The 18,047-nt window shown below is 43.7% G+C and overlaps 1 protein-coding gene across 1 annotated transcript in view; it reads left to right on the top strand.

Moving 5' to 3' along the window:
• Positions 1-2,907, top strand: part of LOC112104769 (uncharacterized protein C8orf76 homolog) — a 7,773-nt gene extending 4,866 nt beyond the window's left edge. Inside the window, exons 4-5 of the mRNA XM_026659906.2 lie at positions 1,339-1,509; positions 2,609-2,907. Coding sequence (XP_026515691.1) covers positions 1,339-1,509; positions 2,609-2,767 — 330 coding nt within the window. The 3' untranslated portion in view covers positions 2,768-2,907. The remainder of the gene's footprint in view (positions 1-1,338; positions 1,510-2,608) is intronic.
• Positions 2,908-18,047: the final 15,140 nt, after the last annotated feature.

Genomic DNA, 18,047 nt, shown 5'->3' with positions numbered 1-18,047 from the left:
CATTCCTGCTGCCTTGTAGAGTGTGAGGCTACATTAACAACAATGAGTTAACCCTTGAGGGCTCAGCCAATTGCTAGTTCATCATTTAGCAGTAAGGCATTCCCTGGGAAATATCCCTCCCTCTGACTCCACAACCTCAACCAAGCTTCACAATCATCATTGCTGTGTACAGTATTAAATTGTTTGTTTAAAACTTATACTGTGTGTGTGTGTGTGTGTGTATATATATATATATATATATAAAAATATAGTCTTCTGTCTGGCGAAAAAAATTTCCCTGGAACCCAACCCCCCCATTTACATTAATTCTTATGGGGAAATTGGATTCGCTTAACATCGTTTTGCTTAAAGTCACATTTTTCAGGAACATAAATACAACGTTAAGCGAGGAGTTACTGTACTAAAACTACATTCAAGGTAAAGATATGCTATGCATCATGTTTCATGCACAGAGTTCAGTATCAGATGTTTGTAAACACTATAATTTAACAATTTGTCCCAGTTTCTCCAAATGTTGTAGTTTATTTTTAGATATACACACATCTGCATATTAAATCTCTTCCTAGGTGAAATTCATCCTTGTGCAAAGTGCCAGCACAAGGCCTATGTCCAATGGAAGTCGCACTGCATTCTTAGGCTTTTCTGGGCTTAAGTGAGACATAAATGGTGCATGGGTCTTGACTGGCCCTCTACATAGGGGTGAATTTCTCCTTGGGAGAGATGTTCCTATGAATTTCACCCCCCAGCGAATAAGGTTCTGTACTAAAACTGTGGACTTTTTATCAAATCCCCACTTCAGAATGACAAGGGGGGTGAGGTGTAATATCTTTTATTGAACTAACGTCTGCTGGTGAAAGAGCTTGTCTGTAAATGTACTAAAAGCATTATGCCCAGGCTTGCAGCACTTCCTCTGAAATGGATGCAGTTGTGAAAGATTTTAGAACTACATTTGAGGACTCATTTGTGTGGAAATGAGCATGAGCTCGTGAGATTCTTCAGAATCTAAGGTGCCTTTTTGTCTTAAAACTGAAGTTTCTGTCTCTTCTGTTTACAGTGATATCTCTATATGCAGCAAGATGCTGCTTTCTTGTTAAGTCTGAAATCAGACATTGAGCACAGGATGTACCCTGAAGCTGGGTATCTCCTATCAAATCATGATTTATCTCGTATCACGGTGTTGAGCATAATATAACCTGCATAGATGTGTACAGATTTCTCCTCTTTCTCTGCTTCCCTGGTTAAAAATCCCAAGAAAAATAGTTTGTTTTAAAACAATACTTTAAAAGTCTTGATTTCGTGTTGTCTTTTTAATATTTTTGACAGTCAGCACTTCTCTGAATTGGCTGCATATTTTCACTGAGACTTTCTACTTTCAGGCTTTTACTTCAGATTACACAGTTGCAACAGTCATCCTTTGCTCTGGAGAAGAATTTAAAGGTTCAGCGGGAAACTGAAGACAAAGTAAAAGGTTTTGGTTTAAAGGAAGAATCCTTGTTGTTGATTACTGAGGTGAGTGTACCATTTCATTGTGAAACAAGAGTTCATAGACACTGTCTTATATTGATCCACTTAGTCTGCAGAGATTTGTCTAATGGAAATGTTCCAGGGGAGGGGGCATTATGTAAGCACCAATTCTTCAGACTTACATTTGCAGGTACTCTGAAGAGGTGCATGTTGTTTTGGGGTATTCTGTTATTACCTGATTGTTTTTGCTTTGATTAGGATACAGGTTTCATTTTAAGAAAAATGTATGCAGGAGATAAAATTATAAACATGCAACAAACTGAGAACGCATGGAGTTTTATTAAACACTCCAATTTCTTATTAGTTTTTCAGAAAACCAAACTGAAACTTCCCTGTAATAATTATTTTAACAGTATTAATTTTTGTCGTCTTATTCTGTGTACTAGGTTCTACACTCGTTTTAGATGGTTCCATAAGAGTGGGTATATATTCCATGTCTGAGTTCATAGAGATTACAAACATGCAGCCTCAAAGGATTTTGTGGTGTTGAGCTCAAGACACATAGGCATCTATATACTTTGAACTCAAGGAGAATCTCCTTTTGCTGTCACTAGTAGGACTTTATACTTTTTATTTAATCAGCCACTAAAAGGCAAGTCCGTTGCAAGCTGACACATTAGAGCAGGACTGATTCCACTCATTAGAGGGCAGTAGTATGCAGATTATCTAGTACATCACTAAATCTGGGAAAGGAAATGACTCCCTTCTCGTGCATTTCTTGGTATAATTCCCGCCTTCCTGGAAAATCAAAATATTGATGCTGCTGCCATGTGTGAATTACTTGAATTTATATTTGGCAATGAGGTTTCTCACTTTCATTCTGTGAGCAAAAACACCAACATCAGAGCACAGCCAAGACCAACTGAGAGGAGTTTTGTAGCTATGACACATGGGCCTTCAGTGTCCCATTCTTGTTGCACAATGCAGTAGGTGAACAGTTTGACCATGAGTTGGAAATTTTAGCTTGGTTGTATTATTAGTGTTCCTAGATGTAAGTATATGTTTGTTTACTGTAGAATGTATTATTTTCACTGCTGGTAATTTTTCTGTTTTTTTTTCTTCCCCCTTTTTATTTCACCTGCAGGTTATGGGAGAGGATCTCATTCCAGAAAAACTGAAAGAGGATGTTCAGGGAGAGATAAAATGTGTAGGCCCTTCAGCACTGACATCCTTGGTAACTACATCAGCTATAGAATTTGAAGGCAAATGGTTCAAAAAGCTCCAAGACAGTTTGTCACTTTGACAGATAATTCTTCCCAGATATGTATATTCCAGCATAAGTAATTTACAGGCTATTGTTGTATTTATTTTTTTATCTTCTCTACCTCTAATGATGACGGAATAACTTTTATGGAATAAAGTTCATATTACTTTATTTTTAAAGTAACGTGATTGTATATCTTTTAAAAACATTGGCTGCATTTATAATCATCAGTCTCCTTGCATACTTGTTGGCTTTTTCTTTCTATGCTACAGCATTTCCAATAGACGTAACAGATCCAGTTTAAAACTGGGCCACGGCAAGTGACATTCTCAGCCTTCAAAGGCGTATTGCAACACTGAACATCACAAAGTTTACTTTTTGGGCACACCTCACCTAGGATTTCTTTGCAGCTCTGAAGTCCTTAGGGGAATCTCACCACAAATATCTAGCCTGAAGTTTCTTCAGTATTTGGTTTTATCTTGCTGTATTTAGAGCTGTGGAATTAGCAGTTTCTTATTTTAAACTCTGGTGGCTTTGTTTTTAAAATTAGTATTTCTTTATAAGTAGAGAGATTTCTACTATTCAAATTCAGATAGCTGGGAACCTTAATATATTAAGTTGTATTCAGAATATTTTCAATAAGGAGCAACTCTCTGACTTTCTAAAAATGTAATGCTAAAATGTCCCTTCTGGTCTGCGCAGTGAGTCTCTCTTCAAGACTAATGGGTTTTCTGTGCAAGTGTAGAACTCACTATACATCTCCACTTTTGCTTGTGCAGAGGGCTCAGAGTACTAGGTTTCTGAGGCTATGCATATTGGAGAGAACTTAGTCTGATAGTACCCTTTGTGAAATTGTGCAAGAGAGAAATGCAGTGTTGATCCTACTGCAAACCAGTTCTCTCATCTGTACAGTTTTTTCATGTTAAACCTTCAGTTTATAATGAATCCAGACACCTGTTGGCTGTAAGTTTAAAAGCAGTGAAATTACATGGTTTGGACTTGTTCTGTGCTTTGGAAAAGGCACAGATCTTTATTTGTTTTTTTCTGATCAACATAGTTTGCATTCCAGGCAACAAAGGTGTGCTCTTAATTTTTTAAAAAAAATTTATTCCCTACTCCTCTTCAAACATTGAATGTATTCTGTTCTCATTAATTTTTCATTAACTGTTACCAAATCAAAATATACTCTTTCAGCATAATGATTTTGTCGTCTTGTGGATTTTCCTTATCTTGTGCTTGCCTTTCTTTTCAATGTACTAAAGAATGCTGAAGCTTTTAAAAACAAATTCACTGAACCGTAATCCCACCCTCAAAACCATGCTTCTCTGGTAATTTTAAATGGAGTTCAGAACTTTAAAACAATTGTTCAGAGTTGTCTGTAATGCTCAGTAATCATTTGTGTTCAGTAAAAGTTAAGTATTGGGCTTCTCCAGGGGAAAAATAAAATTGCCTCCATGTCATATCAAATTATTTATGGTGGTTTTGTAACTTAATGTTCATAAACCACATCCTGGGCAGCGTGTTATGAAAGGTAGTTGTTTGTCAAGAATACTTAAATATAACCAAGTATTCCTTTTAGTCATGTGTATTCTTTACTTTTAAAACACTTTATTGGGCTCTTTTAAAGAAGACACTGAATAAACTGATGCTTAGGCCTGGTCTACACTAACACCCCAATTCGATCTAAGGTACGCAACTTCAGCTACGTGAATAACCTTAGTTATTCCTTAGTTCGAACTTACCGCGGTTCAGACGCGGTCCACACGCGGCAGGCAGGCTCCCCTGTCGACTCCGCAGTACTCCTCTCGCTGAGGTGGAGTACCGCAGTCGACGGCGAGCACTTCCGGGATCGATTTATCGCGTCCAGACCGGACGCGATAAATCGAACCCGGAAGTTCGATTGCCAGCCGTCGAACTACCGTGGTAGTGTAGACCTGGCCTTACACACAACTATATGTACGTCACTGACTGTCAGTTTCTACTTTTGGATAGGAAGATTTATAGAAAGCTAGTTATAATGGTTCTAAAGTGATCGTTGCATGGGAGCACAATCTAATTATATGCTTTTTAATACTGTTAATAAGCATTTGAATGCAGTGATTCTGATTTATGGCAGACATAACCAGTTGTTCACTGCCACAATTAGCAGTGTTGGAGTGGAGTCTCATGGTGGTGTTTACATGAGCCTTTCTCCTCAAGCAAATGTGAGTGGTGTATCAGTATCTTTATCGGGCTTTGCTGAAAGTTGGGACACTTCTGCAGCTGCTTGTAATTACATGTGCTGTTGATCATTGGCCAGTTTAGCTTGTGGGAGCCTGTTTAAGATTTTTGGCTTAATTTATTGCTGAAATTGTAAACTGCAGTCCCCGGCCTATGAGTTCACAGTAACAAGGAAAATTGTTTATCGATTTGCTTACCAGGAAGAACTCCCAAACCACACTCCATCTCCTCAGAAAATCCTGTAAATATACAGGCCTTCCAAAGGGTGAAGCAAGTTCTAGAGTAGAAGGACCTCTACTGTGTACCCTCTATAGCCAGCCTCCTGCTCTCTCAGCAGATTTCTACTGCACCAAAAAAAGATATGCAGGTCCCAAGTCAGTAAAAGATTAACTTATAAAATTTTATACTTTTGAGTTGGAAGTGGAAATAAATGTAAAGCCACTACAGACTTTAGAGACCTAAGCCTAGAATGTAAGCTTGGTGGGCTAGGGCTTGTCTTGTAATAAGTATTTACGCAGTCCCTAGCCCTGACTGGGTCTCGTAGGTAATATAAATACCAGAACACAGGTGCAATAAGCTCTCTCTGGCAGCTGCATTTACACTAACTGAATTACAAAGCTGGCACTACCAAAATATTTTATTGACCCCTTTGGCACATCTCTATTAAAGATATGAACAGAACACATTAGCACCCTAAGTAGGCCAATAGGCTATATAGGCTTAATCGATTTCAGTGGAAATAACATCTAATTTTTCATTCAGTTTTGGTTATGACTATATAGAAACAAGTTATGCTACTGGAAAAGATGGTACAAGGCGCACAAGTTAAGAGGAAAGGAATAAGCAAAGCATTGCTCACAAAGGGAGTTTAATGGAGGTCTCTAAAATCTGTTTTACAAAGAGAATAGGTTATGGTTGTCCTGATGGCTATTTGTAGATAACAGAACAAGGTGTCAATGAAAATCAAATAAAAACAGATGCCACAAAATGTTTTTGCTATATACAAAGAATTGCAATTTTAGTCAGTGGCTTATCAACACAGTTCTGTGCTCTAATCGTTATCATAGATGTTAGTGGTGGAAAAGGCCAAGATGGTTAGAGATCATCTTCCTGCTAGTGCAGGACTGTTCCCTGCAGTACATTTTCTAGTGTTTTGTCCATTTTACTAGGTAAGAAGGAGCTTCCTGAGGGAGATTGTTCTACAACCTAACACAACTCATTGTCGGGGGAAATTTTCTGATCACTCCCTTTCCTTGCACCACCTCAAACAATTCCATTTCTTCCTTGGTGTTTATACTCTGCAAATGCTTGAAGATCTTACTGCAAAAATCTATTGCCTAGTGTTACTTCTGGGGGAATTCTGCACTTCTGTGCATGCGCAGAATTAATGTCCGCTGTAGATTTGTTTTTTCTCCCCAGAAAATAGATTCTGCCAGAGAGACACTGCAGTTACACCTTTTGCCCTCCAGTAGCGGCTGTGGCGCCAGAAGAGAGGGCAGCTGGCTGCGGTCTGGAGCAGCCAGCCTCAGAGAGGGAGAAGGAGAGGCTGTGTTCCTCACAGCACCCTGCCCACGGGGCCAGGTGAAGGGACATGGGATATGGGAGGGATGGGCACATGGGTCTGCTGGGGGGTTCAGAAGGGCTAGTGGGGGGACAGATTGGGGAAGGGGCACAGGAGCTAGTGGGATAACAGCATTGAGCCAGGGGCTGAATGGGAGTTGGGATGCAGGGCCTGATGCGAATGTGGAAGTGGGGGTGCAGGGCTCTATGGGGACAGGGTGGAGGGGAGTGGCTGAGAGGTGGAGAAGGGGTGGCTGAGTGGGGGTGCAGGGCCATATAAGGATAGGGGGGTTGGCTGAGTGGGGGTGCAGAGACGTGGGGAGGGGGGAGCAGGGACATATGGGTACAGGGGCAGATGTGCCTGAATGGGAGAGGCTGGGTGTCAGGGTCTGCATGGGGGAGGCTCCCCAACTCCCTAACAATCCCTCCCCTGCCTCCCCCAAAACAAACAAACATACGTTCCATACTTCTCCTACTCACTCTCAACAACGTTCCGGGTTCATTCCCAGGCTCCTGCCCAGCAATTACTTCCCTCTCCCCCCGCTCCTCCATTACCCCTGACTCCCCACAAGCCTTTGCACTGCTTCTGAGGGATGCAGGAAATGTCTGTATTGTAGTTTAAATGCATTATTACTCAAAGTTCTGTATTCATATGCCTAGTAAGGAATCTATTTGTCAAAAAACATTTCCTGAATCTTCTTTGTTGTCTGTATTGTTAGACATACTTGTGACAGGTATTTTGAAATAAATTACCGAAATAATTGAAACTGGCATGATTATATTGTTATTTTGACAAATAAAATATGCAGAATTTTAAAATGTGTGCAGAATTTTTAACTTTTTTTTTTTTTTTTGGCACAAATTTCCCCCAGGATTTACTAGTGTTTTGGGGTAGATGGGGAGTTAAATAGAATGTCCTTTATGTATGCTGCCTGAATTTCCTTATGATTGTTTTATGCCTTCCTCACAGTTATGGAAACTTCCATCATTTCCAAGGATTCTTTCAAATATAGGATATGCCATTTTGGGGCATGATCTCTAGAAGTGCTTAACACCTGTAATGGCCACGGACTTCAATCAGAGTTACAGAGACACAGCACCTCTTGACTGCCAATTGCTGTCTATTTCATTATCTTCTCATTTAACCAAATGACCACTGGGAGGATTTCGAAGATCCCTGCACTTATAACAGAGTCATCCTCTAGGATGAATTGAGCCCTTTAAGCCTAATATCTGTAAGGTGTGTGATTGGTAAGATTTTGCTTTCAGACCGTCCATCTCCTTTACTGGACATTATTTTCCAGTCCGAATCTATGCAAATGTTTTCAAGATAAAATTGTCCTCTAGAAACGGGAGTCTCTCCTAAATGGGAGGTTTCAGTTTCCAATTGTGTAACTAACTGTGATGAGAGAATAGATGGTACTGGGCTAAGGGGTTAGAAAGCTTTTTACGTACAGGTTAATGGACTAAAGTTAGAAGTTGTTACCATCTACTGGCTTCTGGTGACCTGTGTAACATAAGCTGGTGGTCTCAATCCAATTCATAGTTAACAGGTGTGACACTCTGTACCTCGGGGGAACACCCTGTACCCCCATGTTCATCCTTATAATATGATTGTGTGGTATCCGATGCAAAGTTTGTCACGTGTCTTCGGAAGGCTCATGATGCACTGAGCATTGTTGTTATAGTAATGTTACAGGTTGTAATTTCATGTATAAAGTTATGAGGCTGAAAATGTGTCCTCATGGCTTAAAACAAGCCCAGGCAAAACTCTCCAGGAGCAGAGAGGCAGTTCACACCTCATCAGGGCATGTGTGGGACAAACCCAGCTCAGCCTCACAGGAACAAAGGACACTGGCCTAGGCAGCAACCAAGGATCTGTTGGACTCTCGAATGAGTCACCCCCCCCTTCCTTTGGTCAGTTTGGGACTGCGATGAGGTAATGCTCACCTGACTCTGAAGGGGGTGGGGGGCAAAGCCAAGAGTGAAGAAAGAACTTGATAAAAGGGAGAGACGTTTGCCATAGGTGCTGACTTTTGGTTTTGCTGGTGGGTGCTCCATCCTGGCTCTGCCTCCTTCCCCAAGGCCCCACCCCCACTCCACCTCTTCCTACCCCCGCTCTGCCCCAACTCCCCCCGAAGGCCTCCTCCCCGCTGATCCCCTCCCCTAAATGCCTCCCACCTGCCGCTCATTCCTTTCTGCCCTCTCCTGCTGTAAGGGCAAGGTGTGTGTGCTAGAGGGGTGCTCTGCCAGTTTTGAGGGGAGGCTATTTTCAGCATATTTATACACTTTCATTCTAGTTATTGAAAGTGTCTGTATCACTGGTATCTCCCCTTCCTGATTTTCCCACTTCTTGCTCTCCACCCATCTCTCTCTCTCTCTGCTCCCCACCTCCTGGTGCCTCTGGCTAGCGCCCGCTCCCACCCACGCACTCAAAGTGGCTCTGTCTCCCCTAACCCCACCCCCTGTGGCCAGCCCAGAAAATACCCGCCCTGAGGCAGGGAGAGAAATTTAATTCAACAGCCCAGCATAGAAATGGCCCATTCATTCATCCTGCTGTGTGGCTGCTGTCACTCCAGCTCCTCCCCGTCCCCAGGGCTGCAGCCTCCCCACCCCTTTGAAGCTCACTCACTGACTCCCTCACACATTCTGCAACTGTTGTGAGAGGGGAGCCCCTGGTGGGACCATGGCCAAAGGTGTGTGGGGGGGGGGTTTGCTTCCTCAACCAGGCTGCAGCATCCTGACGCAAGAGGAGCTCAGGTGTTCCAAGATGAAGCAAAGCACCTCTCCTGACTTGAAGCTGATACAGGGGGGTGCATGTAACAGAAGGAATTCCTTGGGAGCTGGAGGGGGTGGGGGGTGGATCCAGGGGAAGGAAATCCATCCTTCCTGATGCGGGGAGGAGTGGATGCTGACTGGGGAGGAGGGGTGGAATAAACTTCCTCTCTGGGAGGAAAAGCCCCTCAGGCAGGCTTGATCTGGCCCGGGGAGGCACAGCTTTGAGCTGGGCAAGTGTTACTTTACCAGGCATGAGAGCCAGCCATGGAGAAGAGCCCGCAGGGAGGAAGCGGCTAGAAGTACTGGTGGTGTGTTGCCCCCTCCTGTCCCTCCACACACAGGGGAAGGGATGCGGAGCCCTGGGACCTCGGTCAGAACTGTAGGAGTTGGGAGCTCCCAGAGCCCGTGTAGGAGGGGTCCGGGCACAGGCCAGGTCCGGGCTGGGGGAGGCTGCTCATTTGCACCTGGGGCTGCAGTGAAGCCCCTCTCACCTTTGGCTGGGGCCGGGCGCACCCGACTGGCTGGATGGAGCACGGGGAGAGGGCGAGCTGCTGGCCCCAGCCCAAGTTCACTCCTCAGACACAAGGGCAAACTTTTCTTAAAGGAGCCATGTCCTTCGGTTTGTCCCCCTGCCCAGCACTAGGGGGGTCTGCAGCTGGTTTCTCCTGGCTGGAGTGGGGCACAGGTCCTGGGGGAGACACCAGGGTGGGCTGAGAATGGCTGGCTTAGTCCTCGAGAAACACCCTGGCCCGTACTCCCCCCTGCAGCCAGCTGAGAAGCTGCCCAACCCATCTCCCCCTGCAGCTAGCCCAGAAGCTGCCGTGCCCTGGCTGCTTGTCCCCCCTAGCCCAGCTCCCTCTGCCCTGAAAATTAAAAGGACTCTCACCTGTCTGCAGTGGGAGGTGGGAGCCCGCTGGGAGCTTCAGCAGCCACAGAGGAAACAGCTGATAGGCGGGGACTTCGCACCAAACAGCTGATTGGCCGCAATCAGCCAAAGAGCTGATGGGGGCTGCTGCGCATGCTAAATAGCTGATTGGCAGTTGCCAACAGCTGATCTCCCCGGTGGGTGCTAAGCACCCACTAATTCTTTTCCGTGAGTGCGCCAGCCCCAGAGCACCCATGGAGTCGGTGCCTATGAAGTTTGCCATGGTCTTCCTCTCTCTTCCACCTCCATCTACAGACATCACCACCAAGTGACTGAAGCGCTGATCAAAGGGGAGAGCCTGGCTGAAGGGCAACCAGCCAGACTGTGGTGAGAAGCATCTAAGTTTGTAAGGGCACTGACAGTGTTAAGACCAGCTTAGAATGCGTTTTGCTTTTATTTCATTTGACCAAATCTGACTTGTTGTGCTTAGATTTTAAGTGATTATAAGTCAATCTTTTATAGTTAATACATTTATTTACTCTACCTGAAACAGTGCATTTGGTTTGAAGTGTGTCAGAGACTCCCCTTGGGATAACAAGCCTGGCACATATCAATTTCTTTGTTAAATTGATGAACTCATATAAGCCTGCAGTGTCCAGTAAGCATAACTGGAGACTGCAAGACGGAGGTTCCTAGGGTTGTGTCTGGGACCGGAGATATTGGCTAGTGTCATTCGGTTGCACAATCCAAGCAGTGGCTGGCCAAAAGTGCTCACTCACGTAGCTGGGAGCAGCTTACGTGCTAGAGGCTATGTGTGACCAGCCCGGGATTGGGGGTTCTCACAGCAGAGCAGGGTAAGCAGGGCCAGCTCTAGGCACCAGCAAACCAAGCACGCGCTTGGGGCGGCACAACTCTAGAGGCGGCATTCCAGGGGCGGCACTTTGCTCTCGGAGAGTTTTTTTTTTTGCTTGGGGCGGCAAAAAAACTAGAGCTGGCCCTGAGGGTAAGGCTGGCTCCCAGAGTCAAGGATTGGAGTGACCTAGCAGATCAACGGTCCAGATAACACCAGAGGAACGTCACAACAGGTCTATTCACAGAAAGCACGGCAACAACTGGCACCCTTGTTACCAGTCTCAGCAGAGATGTCAAAGACCAAATGGAGATGGAGGCTGTGCTACTCTCAGCTCTTCAAGTGATCCTTCCAAGTCAGGAAGGATCACTTGAGGCATGTTGGCAGGGAATGAGAGATTGAGACATGTTGGCAGGGAATGAGAGAACTTGCAGTGCTGCTGTCAGTATCTTTAGTGAGTAAATAGAAGACTTCACGAGCACATACAAATCATCATAATAAACTGTTATTTTATCCACTTTCATTTGGCGATGCTAACCACCTGACCATGAATACATTATGTAAGGGCAGCTCAATGTAACCGACATTTTACAGGTTTCAGAGTAGCAGCCGTGTTAGTCTGTATCCGCAAAAGGAACAGGAGTACTTGTGGCACCTTAGAGACTAACAAATTTATTTGAGCATAAGCTTTCGTGGGCTACATCCCAAGAAGTGCTCAAATAAATTTGTTAGTCTCTAAGGTGCCACAAGTACTCCTGTTCTTTTTGCCGACATTTTAAACAATGCTACTACTTTTGTTCCTAAACGGTATCATCATATATGCAAGGGTTCAGTGCTAGCAGACTTAGGTTTTATTAATTTGAGAAACATTTGGTGGTGATTGTCCTTTGTGACTGAAACATACAATCATCCCTTAGGCTTGAAAGAAAATAAAGAGCAAACACAATCTTGCAAGTCTCCCCATTTTATATTATACATAATTTCTATGCTGTTCATCATTGAACAGGCTATTGCTAAAATGAATCTTCAATACATTTGTTTGCAATACAAAACAAGGTGGTTATGTAATCAGGTTAGCTTTGTGAAGGCATCTCCACAATGGGTTTAATCTTGACCTGTTTACATCATCTTGTCTAAGTCGCATAGGTTTGTAGATGTTAACATTATTATAAAGGAGTGCTGGGGTGTCAGCAACATGCTGCCACTGATAGTAGTTGGTCTGGATGGTCTTCCATGGTTGGGTTGACATGAATGAGGTGTAGCCATGGAAGGAGTTACCTCTATGAAGTGGTGACTGTGATGTTGGGTTGCTGCTGTACCCGTGAGTGCTGGGGGGTTGTTTGGTTTGATATGTGCTATTAGCCGACAAGCTACTGAATGGATCTGAAGGAGTATTGGCACTTCCCTGGTTGCTGCTGCTAGTGAGGCTGCCTTGGGTGGTGGTGCTCGTGTTTAGCAAGAAGGGCACTGTGTGTGTGGGAGATCTCAGTCCCATCACTGGCTTGGACAAAGCATAGAGGTGTCGAAACTCTTCATCAAAGAGCTCTACAACTTGGCCAGTGAACTTGGAAAGGAAGTTCCGGTGAACCTGGCCACACAGCCATGTGAAGCTGGAAGAAAAGAGAACATAAAGTCAGTGTTAACCTTGTCCATGAGGAATTGGAGAACAATGCAAAGATGATGCCAACAGCTTTTGTATTATATTGTTCAACCCTATTGTCCACATGTATTAACAAGATTGGTTTTCCAGATGAGATGCAAGTAACTTAATGTCAATCCTCTGTCTTTGGTATGATAAACAGTGTTATCACAACTGTCTCTGAAGCCTTCAAGAACCTTGTCAAGCTGATTACCCCTCTAAAGGGAGTAGTGTGAACCAAGTCTGTTATATAAAAGTTAATTCCAACAAGCCTAGTGATAGTTTGGGTATTTGTATAGATAGCAATGAGTCAAATCTACCACTTGAATCTTATTCAAAATCCCTCACCTATTCACACAACTCTTTCACTTTGTCAGAGTGAGGGGACAAGGGTCTTTTTATTATAATATCCCATCTTATTAAAGTGTCTTCCAACAAAAAACAAAACAAACAAGAATTCTGACATGTGTGCAGTGGAAGCCCTGTAGCTGAGATGTGTACCTTGTTGCATTAACTAGTATCCCTAATATGGTGTTAAACAGCAAGTATGTTTGAATATTTCAAAATCTGTACCTTTACATTGGGCTTTTGTGTTGTATTACTCTGGTTGTATGTCACACAGACACACACAAAAAGAGAGAACTGTCCACATTCAAAGTTGCATCACTTTAGCCAAAGGAGTGATCTTGAATCAATTTAGTTAAACTAATGCAAAAGGCTATGTAGATACTGAGCCAAATTTTGCTGGTTTTTCTGTTATGAGTAATCCTACTGAAGTATCAGTCTATCCTGCAAGCAACACTGTAGTTTTGAGTATCTAGTAAGCAGAAGGAGCCAGATCCAACTCATACTAAGTTAATGAGACTCTCCATTGACTAATGAGAAATGGATCGGGCACTAAATTAATAAGGCAAGCAGGAGCTGGCTGATTTCAAAGGAAGAGCCACATACCTTATGTGTAATAGTTCTGAGAATAATAAACCTATATTAACCCGTTTGCTCCAGTTGTATCTATAGCTGCATCTTCTTTCAGGAACTATCCAACTCTTCCATCAGAAACTTTTATCTCCATGTTAGCATATTTTCTAAGTACAGCGTTCCCGTCTCTGAGGGGAAGGCTCGGGGGAAGCAGTAATTTTTACCATTAGTATAAACTCATCCAAAAAGCATCATTCAAAACACAGTAGACTATGTGTGCAGCTTATATGAAGATCTGAAAACATTGCCTAAGATGAATCATGTTAAGTAAGAAATTTTATAATGAATCATGTTAGGTAAGAAATATTGGGTGTGAAAAGGATTCTTCCAGCCTGAGGCTAATGCTGTTTTACTAATTCACTCCTTAGTTGATATTTCTCTGGAATAATTCTAGTAGTTTACCTCCCTAATGATGTAGAAAAGCCTGTTCCGAGTTTATTCTTAATACATTGGAGTTCATTTTTTGACTGTATCCTCTAAGCCAGGGGTGGGCAAACTTTTTGGCCCGAGGGCCACATCTGGGTAAGGAAATTGTATGGCGGGCCATAAATGCTTATGAAATTGGGGGTTGGTGTGTGGGATGGGGTGAGGGCTCCAGCTGGGGGTGCGGGCTCTGGGTTTGAGCCAGAAATGAGGAGTTCAGCGTGCAGGAGGGGGCTCTGGGCTGGGGCAGGGGCTTGGGGAGAGGGGGGTGAGGGCTCTGGCTGAGGGTGCGGGCTCTGGGGTGGGGCTGGAGATGAGGGGTTGGGGGTGCAGGAGGCTGCTCTGGGCTGGGACCGAGGGGTTTGGAGGGCTGGGGCAGGGGTTGGGGCGCAGGAGGTGGTCATGGGTGCAGGCTCCGGGCAGTGCTTACCTCAAGCAGCTCCCAGAAGCAGCGGCATGTCTCTCCTCCAGCTCCTAAGCAGAGGCACAGCCAGGCGGCTCTGCACACTGCCCTGTCCGCAGGTGCCACCCCTGCAGCTCCCATTGGCCACAGTTCCCGGCCCATGGGAGCTGCGTGGGCGGTGCCTGGGGGTGGGGCAGTGTGCGGAGCCCTCTGGCTGCTTCTACGTGTAGGAGCCGAAGGGAGAACATGCTGCTGCTTCCAGGAGCCACACAGAGTGGGGCAAGCCCCAGACCCGGCTCCGCAGTGGGAGCTCGAGGGCCGGATTAAAACGTCTGGAGGGCCGGATGCACCCCCCCCGGGCCATAGTTTGCCCCACCCCTGCTCTAACCTCTCTCAGCAACAGTTCATTTGGAAACTGTCAGTGCAATGTTGTGGATTTCACTGGCAGCTCCTGACCCTAAAATTCTTTGGGTTTCCTTTGTATCTCACATTCACAACACCAAAGGTGTGCATGGTGCTTCAGAGATCAGATTTAAATCTGAACTCACCTTGTGGATGGGAGCTCAGTTTTACTCCAGCTCTTCTCACAGTGATGTTTTTACCATTGACTTTAATGGGAGCAGAGTTGTGAGTATTTCTGAAAATCCCATCCTAGTTAAGTCTCTTTGTACTGAAGAGGATATAACACTGCATGTTATAAGAAGGGCAGTTATAAATACTACTAGCTTCAGTACACCTTGTGCTAGTTGTATACGACAGGCACTATTTTAAATGCTTTGTCTTTTTGCATTTTGAAGACACTACTGGAGAAATTATTTCTTCAGATTCCATAAAAAATGTAGTAGCAATTGATCTGATGAGTAAAATCAGCTGAAAACCTTATGACGGGTTTCATATTTGTTTTTGTTTTCTCTTTTTTACCTGTGATGGGCTTGGATTTGGAATCATGAGATTTGGGTAATAAGCAAGATGGTATTTGTGATGTTGGCAGGCAAGGTGAGCGTAGCAGCTGCTGCCTGGGGGTCAGATCTGAAGGTAGCGCTGCCCACCAGCAGCATGATTGGAGAGATTTGCTGCTGCTGGCAGGCAGCGCTCTGCTTTCAAACCTGTCCCCTGGGCAGCAGCCCCCACTCTCCGGCTGGTTGTTATGTCTGGGTCAACCTGGGACACCTTGCATAACAGGATAGTAAGGAGTTTACTTTATATATATATATATATGGAGATATCCTATCTCCTAGAACTGGAAGGGACCCCGAAAGGTCATCGAGTCCAGCCTCCTGCTTTCACTAGCAGGACCAAGTACTGATTTTTGCCCCAGATTCCTAAGTGGCCCCCTCAAGGATTGAACTCACAACCCTGGCTTTAGCAGGCCAATGCTCAAACCACTGAGCTATCCCTCCCTTAAAGGATTGTACCTCAGAAATGTATAAAGTAAACTCCCCTGAGCACTGACCACCTCTTACCCGGTGTCCCGTTTTCAGTTGAGGGAAATATGGTCACTCTAGGAGAGGGGTTCACTCTCCAGGGCTTTTAATTTGGCATCTTTTATGAGCACTGCGAGCGCGCACACAAATAAATACTTGACCTAACATTGCTAAAGACTGATTTGATTACATACTAGAGAGAATTAGAAAAAGTAGGGTTTACAATACATAAAATGCTCCAACAACCCAAAGCCAGAGATATAGGCGATAAAACTGTATGGAAACTACCCCCTAAACCAGATTCAAACCCTTCTAATGATCCATGACAAAAAGCTAAGCTGACATGATTTTGCGTTAGCTTTAAGGCCTACACGAATGAGAGTCTTAAGGAACATCTGTTGCAAAAGTGTCTCTATTATCATCACTCATCAAAAAGGCTTGTTTCCATTGCTCTTCCCCAGGAGTATAAGCTGCTGGCTAAGATTGAGGGTTAACTGGGGGTGCGGTAGGGGAGTGAGGGGAAAACAACTTAAGAGTGAACAAAGCAAAAGCTAGCAAGCCTATAAAAACAACACATGGTATGTGAGGCTATGGTAAGCTGTATGAATACTCAAACCACGGCAGGGCTTGATGGAGTTAAACTGTGTATAAAAGATTTGGTATTCACCGCACCCTCTGCTGGCCTGAGTATAAGGTTATGCAGTTTGACAAGGCTCTTGAGATTAGAGCAGCTTGCAACAGCAATGATAAATGCAAGGCATGACTCTGAATATGAACGGTGGGTGGGTGTGTTAGCCGTTTTACAGCAAAGAGAAAATCTTTGCTAGAGTAAACGTCTGCTTTCCCCATTGCTTCACATTTGCTTTCCTTACACACACATTCAAATACAACATGGATCTGCTGTTATGTTTTGCCAAATACTAATAGCATTCAAGTATCTTCAGTCAGAAGATTAAAAGAAAACAAAAGTAGAAAGAACAAAAATAAACTGTCCTTTAAAAAGCACCCAATATATGTGTGTCTCACGGTCTGCCCAGAACTGAACACAAAATGGCTGTCTGTCTCTATGGCCAGCAGAGCTCTTGTCTACACACACAGATTGTATCAGTTTATCTGTATTCCCCCCCCCCCCATGCACAGTGTGGACACATTTATACTGGTATAAAAGTTCTCATACTGGTCAGACTCCCCAAAGAGCATGACATTTAAAAAAATAACACAATTTGGATCTTTTTCTTTGCCTTTTGGTTTCTTGAGCCTGTAGGATTCACGTGAGTCAAGTTTTCAAGATTTTCTCTGTAACCATGAGGATTAGAAATGTAGTTTTTTAAACATGAATGCTCAGATTCTCATGCAGTCTCCTAATCTTAGCAGCTGGGCATTTAATTAAAACTCCAAAGGTTGTGAGACTTATAATAAAATTGCAAGAATTAGCAACACTACATGTTGGAAGGGAAATTAATTAAAGTGGGCTGTACCACTTTAGTTCGGTTAAAAACAATAAAGCCACACCTCTAACTAGAATAGTTATCCCGGTATGAAAACATTGCAGGCCAGATGTTACAGGCGTAATTAACAGAAAATAAAGGCTAGACGTACCACATCTGCTAAGGCAGATGGCAGGAATCTAGCATGTCTACTTTCCTTTCAACTAGCTACTTGTCATATAGAGAGTGAATCTCCAAACGGAGGCTGATCTATGCCACATTAAGAGATCCGTAAGGTGATGGAAATGTACAACATGTCTCCTGGTAATGATTTGCTCATGACATGAAAAATGTGGTAAGCACAATATTATGAGCAGCTTTCTAGTTCTGCTCTGTGGCTGTTCCACAATCTCTTTGGTACCAGCCATGAACAGTTAAGTTAGATCCCAGTCTCTACTAGGATAGGCCATCAGCTCTAGAGCTGGTCAACATTTTTTGAACCTTTTTTTTTTAAGCAGCATATATTTGAAAATGATCGTTTTTATGAAAACTTTTTGGTTCCAGCAAAATGTTTCAGTTATCTGAAAACTTCCAGCTACAAATTTTCAATTTTTTAAAATGTTTTATTTATTTGTGAAGGGAAAAATAGAAATTTTAAAATACATATATTTATTTATTTTTGGTTTGCCATTGTGTAAATTCTGATTGGGTACATGTTGTGACATGCTGTCACTTGATGTTATCTTGATTCC

Source organism: Terrapene carolina, unplaced genomic scaffold, assembly GCF_002925995.2.
Source record: "Terrapene carolina triunguis isolate 2854851 unplaced genomic scaffold, T_m_triunguis-2.0 Scaffold58, whole genome shotgun sequence".
Taxonomy (NCBI): Eukaryota; Metazoa; Chordata; order Testudines; family Emydidae; genus Terrapene; species Terrapene triunguis.
Note: the sequence above shows the minus strand (reverse complement) of the source record. Positions and strands in the feature narration are given on the sequence as shown.